The following is a 19,914-nucleotide window of genomic DNA, read 5'->3' as shown; positions in this document are numbered from 1 at the left end:
TTAAACAACATTAGCCAACCACGGAACAGTTACCTGGGGAGGGTAGAGGCCGGAACAGACCGCCAGTTGGTCTCCTGATTTTGGGCCTTGCCCCTTGGTCAGGTTTAGGGAGTGGAGCTGAGAAGCTGGGAGTAGTGGGTCGGGAATGTGCCACGTCAACCTCTTGGGCATCAGATTCTAGAGGTGAAGCAACAACAACAACAACTCTGTTTCCTATGCCAAATCTAAGTCTTGCTAATATTCACGTTGCAGTGTAAGAAAGCCAACAGTCACACATTCACACTAATATTTATACTGAACAAAAATAGAAACGCAACATTCAACAATATCAAAGATTTCATTGAATGACAGTTCATAAGGAAATCTGGCTATTTAAATAAATTCATTAGGCCCTAATCTATGGATTTCACATGACTGGGAATACAGATATGCATATTTTGGTCACAGATACCTTAAACAAAAAAAGGTAGGGGCGTGGATCAGAAAAGTATCGGGTGTGAGCACTATTTTTGCCTCATGAAGCGCAACATCTCCTTCGCATAGAGTTCATCAAGTTGTTGATTGTGGCTTGTGGAATGTGGTCCCCTCTCCACTTCAACGTCTGCATGAAGTTGCTGGATAGCGGCAGGAACTGGAACACACGGTTGCACACGTCGATCCAGAGCTTCCCAAACATGCTCAAGGAGTGACATGTCTGGTGAGTATGAAGGCCATGGAAGAACTGGGATATTTTCAGCTTCCAGGAATTGCATATAGATCCTTGCGACATGGGGCCGTGCATTATCATTCTGAAACATGAGGTGATGGCGGCAGATGAATGGCACGACAATGGGCCTCAGGATCGTGTCACAGTATCTCTGTACATTCAAATTGCCATCAATGAAATGCAATTGTGTTCGATGTCCGTAGCTTATGCCTGCCCATACCCTCACGCCACAATGGGGCACTCGGTTCACAACGTCAACAAACCGCTCACCCACACGTGGCCATACAATGTGATCTGCAGTTGTGAGGTCGGTTGGGCATACTGCCAAATTCTCTAAAACAACTTTGGAGGCAGCTTATGGTAGAGAACTGAACATTCAATTTTCTGGCAACATGTCTGGTGGACATTCCTGCAGTGAGCATGCAAATTGCACGCTCCAAACTTGAGACATCTGTGGTATTGTGTGATAAAAATTCACATTTTAGAGTGGCCTTTTATTGTTCCCAGCACAAGGTGCACCTATGTAATGATCATGCTGTTTAATCAGCTTCTTGATATGCCACACCTGTCAGGTGAACGGATTATACATTACTAGTAAACAAAATTGTTCACAAAATGTTAGCTAAATAAGCTTTTGTATGTATAGAAATTGCTATGATATTTTATTTCAGCTCATGAAACATGGCACCAACACTTTACATGTTGCGCTTATATTTTTGTTCAGTGTAGTAGTGAGGGTTTGATGCAGTATTGTGTTACCGGGACTCTCACCTGACTGGGCGCAGGGGCTGTGTGCTATAGTGCTATTCTCTCCCTTGTCAGGCATCTCTTCAGCAGGTTTCTCAGGGACCGGCGGTCGGACCTCACGGATCGTAAACGTGTATTTGCAACGCCGCAGTGGGTTCACCGTGCTCCAGTACCAGCGAGAACACCTGCGGAGAGGAGGAGTTGAAAGGAAGGAAGTCCTAAAAAAAACAAGTCTAAACATGACAATTTCTGATTCATTATTAATTATGAATTTCTGCGACTTACTGGTAACCCACTGGGAAGAGTTTTCCTTGCTTTGCAGACAGCTCAGTCAGAATACCTAGCTTTTCAATCTGCAAAGAGCCTGAGTTCAGAAAATAACAATGATTAGATGAGAAAAACCCATGACCAGTCCTGTGATACTTATACTCAAGCGAGCTAAAAATAATGTAATGTGTCGAGAAAATATACCAATCATCAAATTGATGTTTTCTGGCTCCAGTCCGGTCAAGAACTTCCTGCGAAGACTGATCCCATCAAAGTCCACGTACATTCTCCGATTCACCTCAAACCCTTGGCCAGTGATGATCTGCAATGGACAAGAACAATGTACACATGCGTGAGGAAACTGATTCACATGTTTCAAAAAACAACAGTCCCACTGCTGAGTAGTCCCAGGACTTTACCTTGCCACTGATGAGGTCTCTGTGTTTGTAGCAGTAGACCTTCTTGTCGTCCTGGAATACACAGTTGCGGGAGCGGGCACACATGAAGTGGTAGTTGCTCTGGCAGGAGGTCAGACAGCAGCCCACTGTGGCACCTGTATGGTTACAGCGCTCACAGCGCTGTGGAAACAAGAGAGACAGGTTAGATCAGTCCAGGAGGAGAGAATAGGGGTGGATAATGAGTTTGAGAGAGATGATGGACGTTGGACAAAGATACAAACTACAGCTGCTGGAAAAACAAGAATGTCACTGCAAAAATAAAGTGAAGCCTCACCATGAAGCGCCCCCTAGCGACGGCACTGTGCACGTGCATCAGAGAGCCATTGTCCTCCTCGAACACCTCGGCGGACCACATGGAGCAGTTGATGTGAGCCCATTCGTTCTGGCCCAGGTACAGCAGCCTGCCCGCCTCCTGAAGGACACACGGAGGTGGTTAGAAATACAGTACTGATGGGTTACCTACTCTGTGGATTTGGTTGACTTAATTTCCTGTGAGTCAAAGGCTGTTATGTTGAAAAAGGGTATGAAGGCTTAGTGCTCTGAAGTCAGAGTGCGGTTTGTGTGTCTTTCCACCATGCTGCTCAGAAGTGTTCTGAAACCTAGTTTCAGTCTTACTCACATTGGACTTAGCATCTCCATACGTTTGGCACAGTGAGCATTGCCTCCCGTCATCCTTGGACCACCCTGTGTCTAGGTCAGCCTTGGACAGCCTTCCCTCAGACTTGAATGGATGTCCCTCAGACATGGATTGCCGTCCGGCTCTTCCCCTTTTCCCTGAGGGACAAACGCCAGACATCAAACCAAAACAATTCCCTTAGGAAATTGGTTGATTCAATATTTTCTTTCTCATTGTTTTTCCTCCCCTCAGTTGTGTAAAGTACCTTTGAGTTTATTAAGCCTGAAAGCCCTGTTTTTCCTAAAGTGGAGGCCCCTGGTTGGCTCTGTGAACAGTGGGGTGGTGGGGTGAGGCACCTCTTCTTGTTTCACCTCCAGGCGTGGTACGTTCTCCGTCTGCAGGGTCCCGAGAGGGGCCCTGGACCTTAGCTCCTCCCTCTCACGCCACTGGGCGTACACATGCTCAGTGGTGGGGGGCTGAACCGCATGGGACAGCATCCCACTGCAATGGGAAAGAGAATGGATGGAGAAATGGAGGGGTGAGGAGATGAAAGAAGAGGAAGTCAAGTTCTCTATTAGACACCAGCACGAAACTCAAATTGTGATGGTTTAGGCAAACATCTGAGTTACATGCACACAGTTACTCAAGTTAGGATTTGACTTTGAGCATACAACTGAGACAGTGGCTCACATCTAGCTAATTATGATTATACTCATTTACATTAAGAAACAATTCATGTTTATTAATCAATCTTTCCCCCAGAAGATAAGGTGACAGACAGGGCAGGTCCTGAGCTTACCACTCTTCCTTTACCACTCTGTGCATCACCCTACAATGAGCTAAATGAAGTCACTACTCTGGGTCCTCCATCGCAGGGAAGGAAAGATGTGAACTGGGAATGTGTGGGAGAGGAGGGGGACTTGTCCTGGCTTTAACATACAGAAGAAGAAAATAAGACTAACTTCTGTAACTTCCTGTCACATTGCATTTGAATGACTGTTCCCCCACTTTAAGGTCGTTGTTGACAGTACAATTCAAATCAACGTCTCATTTCCCCATCAGGATGTGAACACCAGGGGAGTCATACAAATGTGTGGCAAACCAGAAAACATAAATCAGTTGCGCCACTGAATGTAGGCTTATGCTACTTCATGGGAAAATACATAAATCCCTGCAGGGAAGTAGTGAAGCAATATGTCACAACCCAACATTAAACTGGAATTTCATATAAATCTTCCTATATGAGTCAATATCTGATGACATGGCAAATTCTTCAACCTAAGTGTTAAATCCCCAAATCCCAATGTCTGAGAAATAACTCCCAGACAGATAACCTTCTAAGAGCCTTGGTAAATCGTTCGCCGAGTTCACAAGCATAACAAAAACCAGGTTTAACAGACTAGGACAGGGATCATCAACTAGATTCAGATGCGGGTCGATTTTCTCTTGAGCAGATGGTCAGGAGGCCGGAACATAATTACACATAATTTGTAGACTGCAAAATGATCACAAGAAGCCCAAACAGATATCATTTCACTAAAACAATAATTTCAAAATCTGCTTACATTGGTATAAAACCCCATATTTCTCTATTATGCATGGGAAATAAAATCCCCGTGGGCCACCAGTTGAGATACCCTGGACTAGGACATTTAAGGAGCAGATTGCTACTCACATAGGCAGGTCTTTGGATCGGGAATCCCACACTTTGGGGTCCTGACTGTTGAACCAGTTGAAGACCTCCTCCAGAAGCTGCAGAGAGAACAGTGAGGAGAGGGTGAATCTACACTCCCCTGTTGGCCATTTTAAAACGTGTAGTGCTTTTTTCTTTGCAATAAACATTCCAAATGTTCTTGGATTCAAGCATCTTCTATGACTTTAGTTTGAACCAAGTGAACCTATGACCACCAGGGGAGTCATGACCACCAGAACCACAGCCCTACAGAGCCCCATAACTCATTCCCAATCACATACTGTTCTGCTGACTAGACAACCATTTGGAACAGCAGACACCACAAGACATATACTGAGGACTGATATCACTGACTGAGTACAGACCATGTATTGCGTTAGGATGAGGGTATTAAAGTGTCTGTTGTCTAACTTCTGATATTGAACTTTATGAAACATTTAAACTAGTGTGTACAGTCTATACACAATACTTCAAAAATAAGATGAGCGTAAACAGCTGTGTTCAAAGTGCAGCCAAGTGTAGTAGTGAGAACATTTGTATATCCGTTTACTATCGTGTGTGTGCTTTTAACAAAAAGGTTGTGTTTATGTAACTAAAGTACAGGAAAAACGTGATAACATTGCAGAAGACATAGTTCAACCAACTGTTTTCTGTCATACTGAAAGTACTGTGCTTGTAGCTACATGGTCAAGTAAATACTTCTGATTTGTACTGTACAATTGCCTATGTAAAGAGTTTTCCTCCCAGAGTGTTGCTGTCAGAGTAATCAACATTACCTTCAAGTAGTAGGAGCGGGCCAAGGCTGTGGGCCTTTCGTCCTCCGGGAGAGACTCCTCATGATCCAGACGCCTCCGCACCACTTGCACCACATCTTCATGGAACGATTTCTACAACATCAACAGACATAGAAATATACAAACACAGTTATTTAGCTGACACTACTCATTCATCTTCCTTTGAAAATGTTCCTTCAAATGAGAGTTTCAATGTAGAAGAGATCCTGTCCTGCCAATTCAGATGCTATTTAGACAGACACTGACCAGGGTGGTGTAGAGGCCTTTGTCAAACTTCTTGCCCACAGCACGGAGGTCACAGGCTGGCTGGCCCTCCGCTCCACTGTCAGGGTCAACCTGGGTCACACACTACAGGAGGGGAATAGGGACTAATTTAGTATGTTACAGAGAAACAACACAAGCACTTATGTGCAACAGTTCAAGAGGAACAGGCAAATAGTCCTAGCAGATCTCAGTCTGTAAATGTACATCTAATATCAGCTAATAAACTTTTAAAAAGAGAGGAGAGAGTCGTTGCACTCGTTCTTTGAAATTATTTATTCAGAAAAGCCAAATCAAAACTTGACTACAAGTCATGATAGGTGTTAAAAAGCCTGCTGCTATTTTCAGCCTGTGCATCCGGTCTCATTTAGCATCCTGTGGTAAGAAGCATTGTACGGCCTGGTATCTCCCACCTGTGAGCATGTGATGAGGTGCTGGGTGAGAGTGGAGGTGAGCAGGCAGGCCAGCACCTTCTCTACCCCAGCCCTTAGCTCCATGTGGAGCAGCTCCCTCCAGGCACTGGGCTGGGACTGGCTGCAGGGCCGGCAGGAATAAGCCACACTCTCTGGCAGGCTGGACAAAATCTCATACAGGTCACCTGGAAGGTAGGAGAGGGAGAGAGACGGACAACCATCAGAACCATTCCTTCGCACTACATCAAAAGCATGGGAGATAACAGCATGTGATAAACTCAGATTTGGGCTGTCCCAGATAGTGGTTGTCTGTTCTTTAGACCAATCAAAATTGTAAAAATTTTTTTTCCAAATATAGACACACTATGCATTTGAATGAAATCAACTATATGCACTGAGAGTGTCTTACGCTTTAAGCGCAATGTTTGATGAAATAATTAAGACAAATGACTCATGAGGGAGGGAGCCCATTGGCCACGCGGAGTAAAAACATTTATAACAAATGACAGCAAGTCTCTCCTCCCTGGTGCAGCAAACAGACACCACAGCAAGTGTTTATTGCGCTGTCTGTGCCAAAGCGGCAACATAACAGCGATTTCGTTTCTTACTTGTTTCTAAACTGAAAAGTTCTGTCATCGAAATACCTACATTTGTTAAGGAAAAACATTCCCTAGACCCTTGCTCTCTTTACGTGAAACATGTATGCATATGACCAATAGGACCTGGCCTATAGCCTATCATAATCACATCAATAAACTGGTTTTAACAAACTCCGAACACCTGACAGCAAAATGGATGTGAAAAAGAAACTCGAAAGTGCCAAGAGTGAGCAAAGCTGTCATCAAGGCAAAGGGTGGCTACGTTGAAGAATCTCAAATATATTTTCATTTGTTTGTTTACCACATGATTCCATGTGTTATTTTATAGTTTTGACATTGTCATGAAGTTGGCCTGTGGGTAAGGTTTATGACCCCCCCATAAATACCTTCTCCCTTCCCCTCTCTCTCTGACCCTACTGAAGGACTGGAATAGCCTGTGTTAAATATAGAGTCTGGGAACATCAAACATGGGGAAAGGAACCATCTTTTGATAATAAAACCAGTTGGAAATATGCTTGATAACGTAATGAGTATGTATGTCAGTTCATTGTTATCTGAGACATTATGATTGAGGACAGGACGACATAAACTTTACCTGAGAAAGTATACACCCTCTAGTTATCAGAGTCACATGGAATTGTTATGCAATTGAAATGTTTGATATTGAAATTGTTTGTTAGGAGATTAAATGTAATTTTAGCTTCCAAATGAGAGAATTGGGTTTTCATAAGGAAAGTGCCCTGCCGATCAGTGGCCCAACCCTTTGTAGAGACATGGGGTTATAAACGATGGGGCGCCTCCTTCCCCCCCTCTCCACTATATAAGCTTTGGACGAAAATACATTCCGGGTTCCAGTACGTGAGGACTGCAGCCTCTACGTTATAAGGACAGACACATATCAAGAACAGAACTAAGCCAACCTCGGCGTGAGCTATGGTATGAACTGGTATGAACTTTGAGCTTATTCACTACAGAAGTGATACTTCCTAGCCGTTGAGTTAGCCGCTGCTAACGTGGGCTAGGAAAGGACGGACGACGGATCCAGTCTAACAATCAGACGAAGATACCACCACCATTGACATTCTTCCACTACACAACAGGAAGATCTGTTGGCCAACCACGGCCAGCATCTACGACCAATCTACCGAAGCGCAGCTCAGAGTAAATATTTATTGCATTTTCCTTTTCCAAATGGGCGGTAATTTAGAATGCATAAGATAATGTATTTACGATAGCATAGCTGCTGTTTCTGTGTTCCTAAATCTTCCCGCTCTTTCATTCAAGCCCAACCCCCTTTTCCTTTGTGTAACCAGCCATGATACAGGCTCAGTCCACCAGGACGTTTTCTGTATGACATCATATGAATTCTGTGTATTTGTAATTCTGTGTGATTAGTTAGGTATTTAGTAAATAAATAATTAAACCCAATTTTGTATTGCTGATTCAACTTGTTAGCCAGGGTTCGTGAAGATAACCAAGAATTTATAACTTTCATGATGAGATTGAAAATAAGATAAGATTGACTGCTATCGATGTAAAATATTACGAAGTATTTTAAGAGTTTATTCAGAAGATAACAGCTCTATAAACGTTCTTCTGTGGTGCCCCGACTTTGTAGTTAATTACATTTACATGATTAGCTTAATCAGGTAATATTAATTACAGAGAAATAATTTTATAAGTTAGCATGTCATATCACTTAATCCGGCATAGCCAAAGACACGACAACATCTTCACTTTTATTCTACAATCTAGAAAATAGGAAAAATAAAATAATAACCTTGAATGAGTAGGTGATCTAAAACTTGACTGGTACTGTATATGGATAATTTATAAAACCAGGCATGTTTAACAGTTAGGCTATTCATTAATTAAGTTGGTGTTTCCCCTCAATTTTCTTAAGACAATTAAGGCAAGACCTGTTTCCTCATCTCCTCATTCAGCTGCTGCCTCCACCGCATTGTTCTCAACACCAACATGGTGGTTAACTTTGCTATTATGCACATAGCAACATATAGGGGGAAAAGTCGCCAATTCAACGGCGCACTGCAGTTTACGTTTCAGAACCACTATCCATCGCGGGAGAAAGCGCGTTTGTTATAAAATAATATTTATTAGCGTTGCACCATTATTTTGTTACATAATATAACCATTTACAATTTCAGTAGCACGTTTTGGAGTTATGGGCTGTGCCATCCTCATGGCCTCGGCATTGGCGCAGTCCACTGAGACAGGCGCGAATTAGATAGCCGGCTTGTGCACCATGAAGAAATACATACATTTGGGACTGTTCGACTAAAGAAAGCTCAGTCGACCAATAGCCCATCGACCAAACAAATCGAGCAGTCCACTTAATGGGGTCAGCCTTAATAGAGATACAGTGCCTTCAGAAAATATTTACACCCCTTGACTTTCTCCACATTTTGTTGTTACACAACCTGAATTTAAAATTGATTAAATGTGTCACTGGCCTACACACAATACCCCATAATGTCAAAGGGGAATTGTGTTTTTCTATATTTTTGCCAATTAAAAATGTAAAGCTGAAATGTCTTGAGTCAATAAGTATTCAACCCCATTGTTATGGCAAGCCTAAATAGGTTCAGGAGTAAACATTTTCTCAACCTTTTACTGCAGTGGGCTAAATCAGTGTCACACAGCGTTTCTTGGTAATATTTTATTTATTTATACTTTTTAACCCTTTTTTCCTCCCCTTTTTCGTGATATCCAAATTTGCTGTAACTACCACTCTCGTACGGTCTCGGGAGAGGCGAAGGTCGAGAGTCATACATCCTCCGACACACGACCGTGCCAAGCCGCACTGCTTCTTGACACAATGCTCGCTTAACCTGGAAGCCAGCCGCAACAATGTGTCAGAGGAAACACCATACAACTGGCGACTGAAGTCAGCGTGCATGCGCCTGGCCCGCCACAAGGAGTTGCTAGAGCGTGATGGGACAAGGACATCCCGCTTGGCCAAACCCTCCCCTAGGCCTGGGATCGAACCCGGGTCTGTAGTGATGCCTCAATCAGTTCTTCCATGGCCTGCATACTCACCAGACATGTCACCCATTAAATATGTTTGGAATGCTCTGGATTGACGTGTACGTCAGCGCGTTCCAGTTCCACCAAGATCTAGCAGGTTCGCACAGACATTGAAGTGTGGGACAACAATCCACAATCAACAGATTGAACTCTACACGAAGGAGATGTGTCGCACTGCATGAGGCAAATGGTGGTCACACCAGACACTGACTGGTTTTCTGATCCACGCCCCTATCATTTTATTTAAGGCATCAGTGACCAACAGATGCATATATGTATCCTCAGTCATGTGAAATCCATAGATTTGGGCCTCATTTATTTCAATTGACTGATTTCCTTATATGAACTGTAACTCACGTTTACATTTTTTTCCCCCCAGTTTACTTTTAAACAAAAGTATACACCTCACACATAGTCATAAAAAAATACAAATAAACCAGTACCATGTCAGAGAGTTGAAATGTATTAAATTGAGTTTGATTCCAAATATTACACTTTATATACACATCATAAAATACTAAAATAACAAAAGCCGTTTGACATAGAAACAATCTCCAACATCTGTACCACAAACACAAATTATCTGTAAGGTCCCTCAGTTGAGCAGTGAATTTCAAACACAGAATCAACCACAAAGACCAGGGAGGTTTTCCAATGCCTCGCAAAGAAGGTCACCTATTGCTAGATGAGTTTTAAAAAAGCAGTAATTGAATATCCCTTTGAGGATGGTGAAGTTATAAATTACAGTTTGGATGGTGTATCAATACACATACACCAAGTCACTACAAAGTTGCCAGAGAGGAAGGAAACCGCTCAGGAATGTCACCATGATGCCAATCGTGACTTTTTAAAAACAGGTAAAGGGTTTAATGGTTGTGATAGGAGAAAACTGAGGGTGGATCAACATTGTAGTTCTTCCACAATATTAACCTAATTGACAGAGTGAAAAGTAGGAAGCCTGAATATACTAAAAATACTCCAAAACATGCATCCTGTTTGCAGTAAGGTACTAAAGTAAAACTGCAAAGAATGACAAAAAAAATAACTTTGTCTTGAATACCAGTGGTGTAAAGTACTTATGTAAAAAATACTTTAAAGTACTACTTAAGTAGTTTTTTTTCTCAGTATCTGTACTTCACTATTTACATTTTTGACAACTTTTACTTCACTACATTCCTAAAGATGTACTTTTTACTCCATACTTTTCCCCTGACACCCAAAAATACAAAAATGATCCAACTCACGCAGTTATCAAGAGAACATCCCTGGTCATCCCTACGGTCTCTGACGGACTCACTAAACACAAATCCTTCGTTTGTAAATTATATCTGAGGGGGAGAGTGTGCCCCTGGCTATCCGTAAATACATTTCAAAAATGTTTCTAAAAATTGTGCTGTCTGGTTTGCTTAATATAAGGAATTTGCAATGATTTAAACTTTTACGTAAATATATTTAAAACCAAATACTTTTAGACTATTACTCAATTAGTATATTACTGGGTGACTTTCACTTGAGTCATTTTCTTTTAAGGTATCTTTACTTTATCTCAAGTATAACAATTGAGTACTTGTTCTACCATTGCTGAATACAAAGCATTATGTTTGGGGCAAATCCAACAACACATCATGGAGTACCACTTTTCATATTTTCAAGCATGGTGGTGGCTGCATCATGTTATGGGTATGCTGGTCATCGGCAAGGACTAGGGAGTTTTTTAAAGATGCAAATAAATGGAATAGGGCTAAGCCCAGGCAAAACCCTAGATGAAAACCTGGTTCAGGTATTCCAACAGATACTGGGAGACAAATGAATCTTTCAGCAGGACAATAACCTAAAACACAAGGCGAATATACACTGGAGTTGCTTACCAAGACGACGTTGAACGTTTGAGTGACCTAGTTAGCTTTGACTTAAATCTATGCAAGACTTGAATGGCTGTCTAGCAGTGATCAACAACGAACTTGACAGAGCTTGAAGAATTTAAAGAATAATGTGCAAATACTGTACAAAAATACTGTACAGAAAGACTCACAGATGTAATCACTGTCAAAAGGTGATAACATGTATTGACTAAGGGGGTTGAATACTTAATCAAGATACGTTTATTATCAAGATGTTATTCTTTTTTATAATTAAAAAAAAGTTAGAATCTCTCTTCTACTTTGAAAGAGTATTTTGAGTAGATGACAAATAAATCCATTGTAATCCCACTTTGTAACAACAAAATGTAGAGAGTCAAGCGGCGTTTCCCCTTTTGAATTGTCTTGTCAATGTCCATGTAGCCCTTTGGCATCGGTTACTTCAATCGTTACTTCATATAGAAGAAGAATTACTTGGGGAAGGTAGTGTATAGATTGTATTGGGGGGAGGGGGGAATAATAATGTCTCAATTTACGATGTGCTGGTCCTAGACATCCTTGTATGTAGCCTAGTGTTTATCGCCTTCTCCCGCTTCTTCCTTTCCTCAGACAAGGGGTCTCTCCTTCAACTGGATGGGATTCTTCCAGCTTGTCCAGGGCCTCATCTGCACTTGTGAATTCCATTCTTTGCTTTCCCTTCCATACTCACAGCATTGCCAGGAATCGTAGATGAGTTTTGATGTCACTTTTCTCCAGTGACGGTCTGATCAGAATGAACTCGTGTTTTTTTCGCAGCCTAGCAGACAGGTCCTGGATGAATCTAATGGATTGGCCGTGGATTTTAATCTCCTTACACCCCTGTGCATTCAGAATGTTGACTTTAGTCTGATAGTTCCACAATTTGAAGATTACCATGCAAGGGTATTTAGCAGAGGTGTGGACTCGAGTCACATGACTTGGACTCGAGTCACAAATATGACGACTTGCAACTCGACTGACACCAATGAGCTGGAAAGGGATTCTTTTTCCTCGTCTTCCGATAAAGACAATTATCTCATGTTTCGTCTCGTTCTACAGTATTTTCAATTCCTCTTCCAAAGTTAGCAGCTTTGTTTCCAAAAGGCAAATTTTGTTGTCTTGTTCGCTCACACACATGCCTTGTTGGTACGTGTCTGACACAATAGACTACTTCCTTTCGAGCAAATCTACTTTTTTCACCACAGATTGTAACCGTTTGTTTTGGTGAGTATCAAGAGCCTTTTAGCTACACTTTCCTGAATATCCTTTAGACGTTCATTACTCTCATTTGAATCTCTAAGTTGTTCCTTGTCTTTTCCTCTGAGGGAAGCCATGGTTGTGTCGCCGCGTTGCTTTACCAACTGATTGGCTCGCTGTTATTCACAGATTACCACTCACTCTCTCCCAGGTACTTGAGGATATATTGATCTATCGATTTTATGGGCTTAATTTAAACTGTTGTCTGGCTTCTACATGTAACAGTTTTGTCGGTCTTTTTTTATTTTTATTAAAAAATAAAGAGCTCCTCACTCCCCATGCGTTCTAAACAGAGCTACTCACTCCCCATGCATCCTATCGGCACCCACATGCCACTCTCATATGGCGCCAATTCCAAGGAAAACAAAGTGAAACTAGACAAACGAAAAAATGTGAGAAACATGTTCCTGAGAGAAAAGGTCAACTTCTTCATAACTGGAGAAAAAACCCCCACTACAAAACACAAGATGGAAAACTTTGTTATTATGTGTGTTTCTGGGTAACCCTGACAGCAAAAGGACAAAGCAAGGAAGCAGAACTCTAGCCGTGCATTTTCACGACTCCTTTAGGCAGAAAATTACATCAGGGCATTACATTAAATAACTATTTTGAGAATCACCCACGTAATTAATTCGACCTTTCATACTAGTTCTCTATTGGAAACTCCTGTGCTTACTGTGATGACTCATTTGTTGAATGCTCTTTAATGCTACTGGGGACATTGCACCTGATGCACTGACTTGTGTCTCAATATACACTGTAGGCGTGTCACAATTCCAACATTATATAAACGATACCAGGCGAAGTATCACGACACCGAGATTCAGTGGCCTAGCATCCCCTGGAAGCTTTCCTAAACGTTCTCCAAAAACCTCTCACTGAAATTCACACTTCTACTCAAGACAACAAATTGAACTAATAGAATACTGCATAGAATGGCTGATTTGCTCATATTTGCAAAGCTCTACCTGTGATATGGCTGGAGGAATGGGAGGAAGGAATATACATCAGTGGAGGATGCTGAAGGGAGGACGGCTCATAATAATGGCTGGAACATCACAAATGGAATGGCATCAAACACATAGAAACGCTCCAGCCATTACCACAAGCCTGTATTCCCAAATGAAGGTGCCACCAACCTCCTGTGATATACATGCATAATGATCTGCATGTCATTGTGTCAGTAAGGAGAAGACACTGCATGAAACCTTTACTCTTCAGTTGACACACACACAATCTCCCTCACTCTCATAAACATCACTCTCTCCCACAAACACACACACTGAGACCAACTTAAAAAACATTAGGCACCAAACAGAATTTAAGGAGCACCAGAAAGAAAGATTTTTGATATAGTTTTGGTTTTCATTAGGCCTATATGAAGCACATCTCATGAGTAGGAGACCCATTTCCTTTCTTTGTGTACCAATCAAATTTGCCAAAACCTACCAGGTTGTTAGCTAGCTAGGTAACATGACTGAACAACGTTAGTTGATGTCAAATCAATAATTAGCAACACTGGGTTTTTCCAAACGGCCCGTGTCATGGTTTGTGATATATAAAATGCGAGAATCCAGATACAAATAAAAAAGGCATCTCTCGTAATATGGGTCATATTTTTGTAACCACTTAGGCTAGAGACAAGCCATTTTCTTTGCTGTGAAGCTGCAAGCATGCTTATCCATTTTCCCTCTCGGACACTAAGAGGCTGCATGACAGTGAACTCAGACTGATATGTGCTCTTGGTTATAACAGGCGATGAAATTATATAATGTATCAATATTGCTCGCTTTGCGTGCTGCTCCAACATAACAAAAGTACAAACCTAACAGAAGACTAAGGGTCTGCTTCCAGTGTCTTGAAGGTGCCCCACTTGCCGTCACAAATAAATGATATATTTTCAAACTGACGGAGGAATAGAAGCGCGTGAAGAGCGGACGGAGAGAAGCAGGCGAGGATTGGTAGGGGATGAGGATGGCTGACTACAGCTGCCACACGTGATATGCAAATTAATTTAAACTCAGCAAAAAAAGAAATGTCCTCTCACTGTCAACTGCATTTATTTTCAGCAAACTTAACATGTGTAAATATTTGTACGAACATAAGATTCAACAGCTGAGACAAATTGAACAAGTTCCACAGACATGTGACTAACAGAAATTGAATAATGTGTCCCTGAACAAAGGGTGGGTCAAAATCAAAAGTAAGTCAGTATCTGGTGTGGCCACCAGCTGCCTTAAGTACTGCAGTGCATCTCCTCCTCATGGACTGCACCAGATTTGCCAGTTCTTGCTGTGAGAGGTTACCCCACTCTTCCACCAAGGCACCTGCAAGACATTTCTGGGGGGAATGGCCCTAGCCCTCACCCTCCGATCCAACAGGTCCCAGACGTGCTCAATGGGATTGAGATCTGGGCTCTTCGCTGGCCATGGCAGAACACTGGCATTCCTGTCTTGCAGGAAATCACGCACAGAACGAGCAGTATGGCTGGTGGCATTGTCATGCTGGAGGGTCATGTCAGGATGAGCCTGCAGGAAGGGTACCACACGAGGGAGGATGTCTTCCCTGTAACGCGCAGCGTTGCGATTGCTTGCCTGCAATGACAACAAGCTCAGTCCGATGATGCTGTGACACCCTGCCCCAGACCATGACGGACCTTCCACCTCCAAATCAATCCCGCTCCAGAGTACAGGCCTCGGTGTAAATCTCATTCCTTCGACGATAAACGCGAATCCGACCATCATCCCCCGGTGAGACAAAACCGTGACTCGTCAGTGAAGAGCACTTTTTGCCAGGCCTGTCTGGTCCAGCGACGGTGGGTTTGTGCCCATAGGCAACATTGTTGCCGGTGATATCTGGTGAGGACCTGCCTTACAACAGGCCTCCAAGCCCTCAGTCCAGCCTCTCTCAGCCTATTGCGGACAGTCTGAGCACTGATGGAGGGATTGTGCGTTCCTGGTGTAACTCGGGCAGTTGTTGTTGCCATCCTGTACCTGTCCCCCAGGTGTGATGTTCGGATGTACCGATCCTGTGCAGGTGTTGTTACACGTGGTCTGCCACTGCGAGGACGATCAGCTGTCCATCCTGTCTCCCTGTAGAACTGTCTTAGGCGTCTCACAGTACGGACATTGCAATTTATTGCCCTGGCCACATCTGCAGTCCTCATGCCTCCATGCAGCGTGCCTAAGGCAAGTTCACGCAGATGAGCAGGGACCCTGTGCATCTTTCTATTGGTGTTTTTCATAGGACACTAAAGAGGCCTTTCTACTGACTAAGTTTTCATAACTGTGACCTTAATTGCCTACCGTCTGTAAGCTGTTAGTGTCTTAACGACTGTTCCACAGGTGCATGTTCATTCATTGTTTTTGGTTCATTGAACAAGCATGGGAAACAGTGTTTAAACCCTTTACAATGAAGATCTGTGAAGTTATTTGGATTTTTACAAATGATCTTTGTAAGACAGGGTCCTGAAAAAGGGACGTTTCCTTTTTTGCTGAGTTTATAAACAAAACTGACTTGCACCAGCAGGTCCTTTAGATCAAAACTGGCACCAGCAGGTTCTTTAGATCAGTAGGGTATCATATGGAACGGTACTATGGTATTCTTAAAATGTTGATATTATAACATTTTGGTATACTGTGCACCACTAATATACTACCCCCCCCCGCCGCCCTCAGAACAGCCTCAATTCGTTGGGGCATGGACTCTACATGGTGTTTAAAGCTTTCCACAGGGATGCTGGCCCATGTTGACTCCAATGCTTCCCACAGTTGTGTCAAGATGGCTGGATATTCTTTGGGTGGTGGATCATTCTTGATACTGTTAGATTCTTGGTTTTGACTTCTTAAACTTGGAACATTGTTATACTAGAGACATGATACATCAGAAGTAATACTATAGTATCTAAGGAGTGATAGAGACTGGTTTTTATATCAGAAGTTAATGGTTATCTGTAGGAGCCAGATGGCTTTGGAACGTGCTGAGTAGAGGGGAAGCAATCACATGATTGCTGTAGGTGATACGGGTGGAGAGCTTTGGATTAGGCATCAAGGGGGTTGTGGTCAGGTCACCTTAAGGGAGAAGGAACGTTTTATTACCCCATCACTTCGTCTTCCTGTCGAACCATAAAATATGCAAGGGTCGAAGAGAAGGGGAGTGCATCTGTATACACATACTTGTGTTGGAGGAAACATGTTTTGTCAATGCAGCTGTATTGACCCTCTGGGAAGAATAAACTTGGTTAAGCTTACATAGTATCTGTTGGACTTTTGACTCAGAATTAGAACCTAACAGTTGGCGCTGCAAGCAGGGTTCACCACGATTTGCTGTCAAACTAAAGATTCCGAATCAGTGAAACATGAGCCGGCAACAGAAATAAGGTAGGCACAGTTCCTACACCTGTTATCACTAATTCTGACATCTTGGGGAGATGACAGTCGTAGGGTGAACCTATTATAGGATACGGACCTAGAAAGCCCGAGCTTATTCAGTAGTCCCATTGTGTTACGACCGGTCATAGCTTTGTGGTATATGCTAATAGAGTAAGTCCAGAGCAGGATATTGTTCCTGTGGAATATAAAGAGAGGTTGGTTTTATGCCCTGTTTGGGTGGGGAACCATGACAGATTGTGTGGAAATAGGAAGACAAGTGTGAATAAGTTTGGTAATGTGTGTTATCAATAATAGTGATATTTGATGCGCAATACTGGAATAAACCATTAAGTCATCCGTATTCTCCAGTAATGAAATTTGCAGACACTATAGTATAGGTTCTAATACAAGGTATTAAGTGCCGTGACCAATTAATAGGCACAAATACAATAACTATTATCCGGGGAAGTGGGTAGCGCTACCTTGGAAAATAGTTAATCGAAGGTGTGTATTATAGATGGGAGTGAAGAAATCTAAAATACCCTGAACATCATCGGGAGAGGTTTAGGAATAATAACTATTGATATCGCAACAGACGGCCCCGATTTTCCCTGTAGAGCGGAGCTAGAGGATTTTAATAAAGCCATGTAGGTGCTGAAAGAAGTGCACAAGCATTCTACCAATTTGGCTCGAATATGGAAGAAATTCAGCAAACTGGATAGAATTGGGCAACATTTCCCTGCTGACGGAGAATTCAAATCAAACAAAGAATTCTGGGAGGCAATTATGACTTGGCACAATGACATAAAAACCAAATCAAAAGCTCAATATACCAGCGTGTTGATGTCAGCATTCTATCAACAACAAAAAACAAACCAAAAAAACTCTAAATTAGTAGAGGTACTCAGCTGCAAAAAGACTGGGTGCGGGAGTGCATTGATAGAATTTGCACTTTGGCTTTGATGGTAGGTTTGGAACCTGTGATCAAAACGGCAATTGTGGGGATTGTGGATGAAATGGAGCAAGATGTTTTGAGAGTGAAATTTAACCTGTTAGGGCTAGGGGGCAGTATTTACACGGCCGGATAAAAAAACGTACCCGATTTAATCTGGTTACTACTCCTGCCCAGTAACTAGAATATGCATATAATTATTGGCTTTGGATAGAAAACACCCTAAAGTTTCTAAAACTGTTTGAATGGTGTCTGTGAGTATAACAGAACTCATATGGCAGGCAAAAACCTGAGAAGATTTCATGCAGGAAGTGGCCTGTCTGACAAGGTGTTGTTGTTCTTGGCTCTGTTTATTGAACATTTAGGATCGTAGCTGTAATGTGACACTTCCTATGGCTCCCATAGGCTCTCAGAGCCCGGGAAAAAGCTGAACGATATCGAGGCAGCCAAAGGCTGAAACACATTATCGCCTTTGCCAAGTGGCCGATCAGAGGACAAAGGGCTTAGGCGCGTGCCCGAGTCGACCCCATGCTGTATTTTCTTTCGTCTGTTTACCTAATTGCAGATTCCCGGTCGGAATATTATCGCTTTTTAACGAGAAAAATGGCATAAAAATTGATTTTAAACAGCGGTTGACATGCTTCAAAGTACGGTAATGAAATATTTAGAAATCTTTTGTCACGAAATGTGCCGTGCGCATGACCCTTATTTACCATTCGGATAGTGTCTTGAACGCACGAACAAAACGTCGCTGTTGGAACATAACTATGGATTATTTTGGACCAAACCTACATTTGTTATTGAAGTAGAAGACCTGGGAGTGCATTCTGACGAAGAACAGGAAAGGTAATCAAACTTTTCTAATAGTAAATCTGACTTTGGTGAGTGCTAAACTTGCTGGGTGTCTAAATAGCTAGCCCTGTGATGCCGGGCTATCTACTTAGAATATTGCAAAATGTGCTTTCACCGAAAAGCTATTTTAAAATCGGACATATCGAGTGCATAGAGGAGTTCTGTATCTATAATTCTTAAAATAATTGTTATGCTTTTTGTGAACGTTTATCGTGAGTAATTTAGTAAATTGTTAGTAAATTCATCGGAAGTTTGCGGGGGGGTATGCTAGTTCTGAACTTCACATGCTAATGTAAAAAGCTGATTTTTGATATAAATATGAACTTGATTGAACAAAACATGCATGTATTGTATAACATAATGTCCTAGGTGTGTCATCTGATGAAGATCATCAAAGGTTAGTGCTGCATTTAGCTGTCTTCTGGGTTTTTGTGACATTATATGCTAGCTTGAAAAATGGGTGTCTGATTATTTCTGGCTGGGTACTCTGCTGACATAATCTAATGTTTTGCTTTCGTTGTAAAGCCTTTTTGAAATCGGACAGTGTGGTTAGATTAACGAGAGTATTGTCTTTAAAATGCTGCAAAATAGTCATATGTTTGAGAAATTGAAGTAATAGCATTTCTAAGGTATTTGAATATCGCGCCACAGGATTCAACTGGCTGTTACGTAGGTGGGACGATTTGGTGCCACCTGCCCTAGAGAGGTTAACTACGCTCACGTCGCAGACCTGCGACGGGTTAATACGGCCACAGTGAAAGTCACTAACAATGCGCCTTGAAACTTCCTTTTGAGACTGTAAACAAGGTGGCTTTCCACCGAGTACACAGACTTGGAGCTCGGAGCGACAAGACCAAGGGTCCCCGACCGATCATCGCAAAATTTGAACACAACCAACAAAAGGAGCTGATCAAAAGCAGGGGAAGAGACCTTAAAGGGACCAAATTCGGTCTCAATGACCAATTTCCAAGGGAGAGAAAAGAACGTCGTAAGAGACTGTATCCGGT

General features: G+C 42.3%; 1 protein-coding gene across 3 annotated transcripts in view; it reads right to left on the bottom strand.

The window, feature by feature from the left end:
* Positions 1-19,914, bottom strand: part of LOC115177337 (histone-lysine N-methyltransferase 2A) — an 80,919-nt gene that overhangs the window by 14,685 nt on the left and 46,320 nt on the right. For all 3 annotated transcript variants that reach the window (XM_029738028.1, XM_029738029.1, XM_029738030.1), the window contains 12 exons: positions 5,956-6,140; positions 5,528-5,629; positions 5,264-5,374; positions 4,470-4,546; positions 3,060-3,295; positions 2,798-2,952; positions 2,453-2,590; positions 2,140-2,298; positions 1,925-2,042; positions 1,739-1,817; positions 1,478-1,638; positions 34-177 (listed from right to left, as the gene is read on the bottom strand). In XM_029738028.1, the coding sequence (XP_029593888.1) occupies positions 34-177; positions 1,478-1,638; positions 1,739-1,817; positions 1,925-2,042; positions 2,140-2,298; positions 2,453-2,590; positions 2,798-2,952; positions 3,060-3,295; positions 4,470-4,546; positions 5,264-5,374; positions 5,528-5,629; positions 5,956-6,140 (1,665 nt within the window). The remainder of the gene's footprint in view (positions 1-33; positions 178-1,477; positions 1,639-1,738; positions 1,818-1,924; positions 2,043-2,139; positions 2,299-2,452; positions 2,591-2,797; positions 2,953-3,059; positions 3,296-4,469; positions 4,547-5,263; positions 5,375-5,527; positions 5,630-5,955; positions 6,141-19,914) is intronic.

Source organism: Salmo trutta, chromosome 37, assembly GCF_901001165.1.
Source record: "Salmo trutta chromosome 37, fSalTru1.1, whole genome shotgun sequence".
NCBI lineage: Eukaryota > Metazoa > Chordata > Actinopteri > Salmoniformes > Salmonidae > Salmo > Salmo trutta.
Note: the sequence above shows the minus strand (reverse complement) of the source record. Positions and strands in the feature narration are given on the sequence as shown.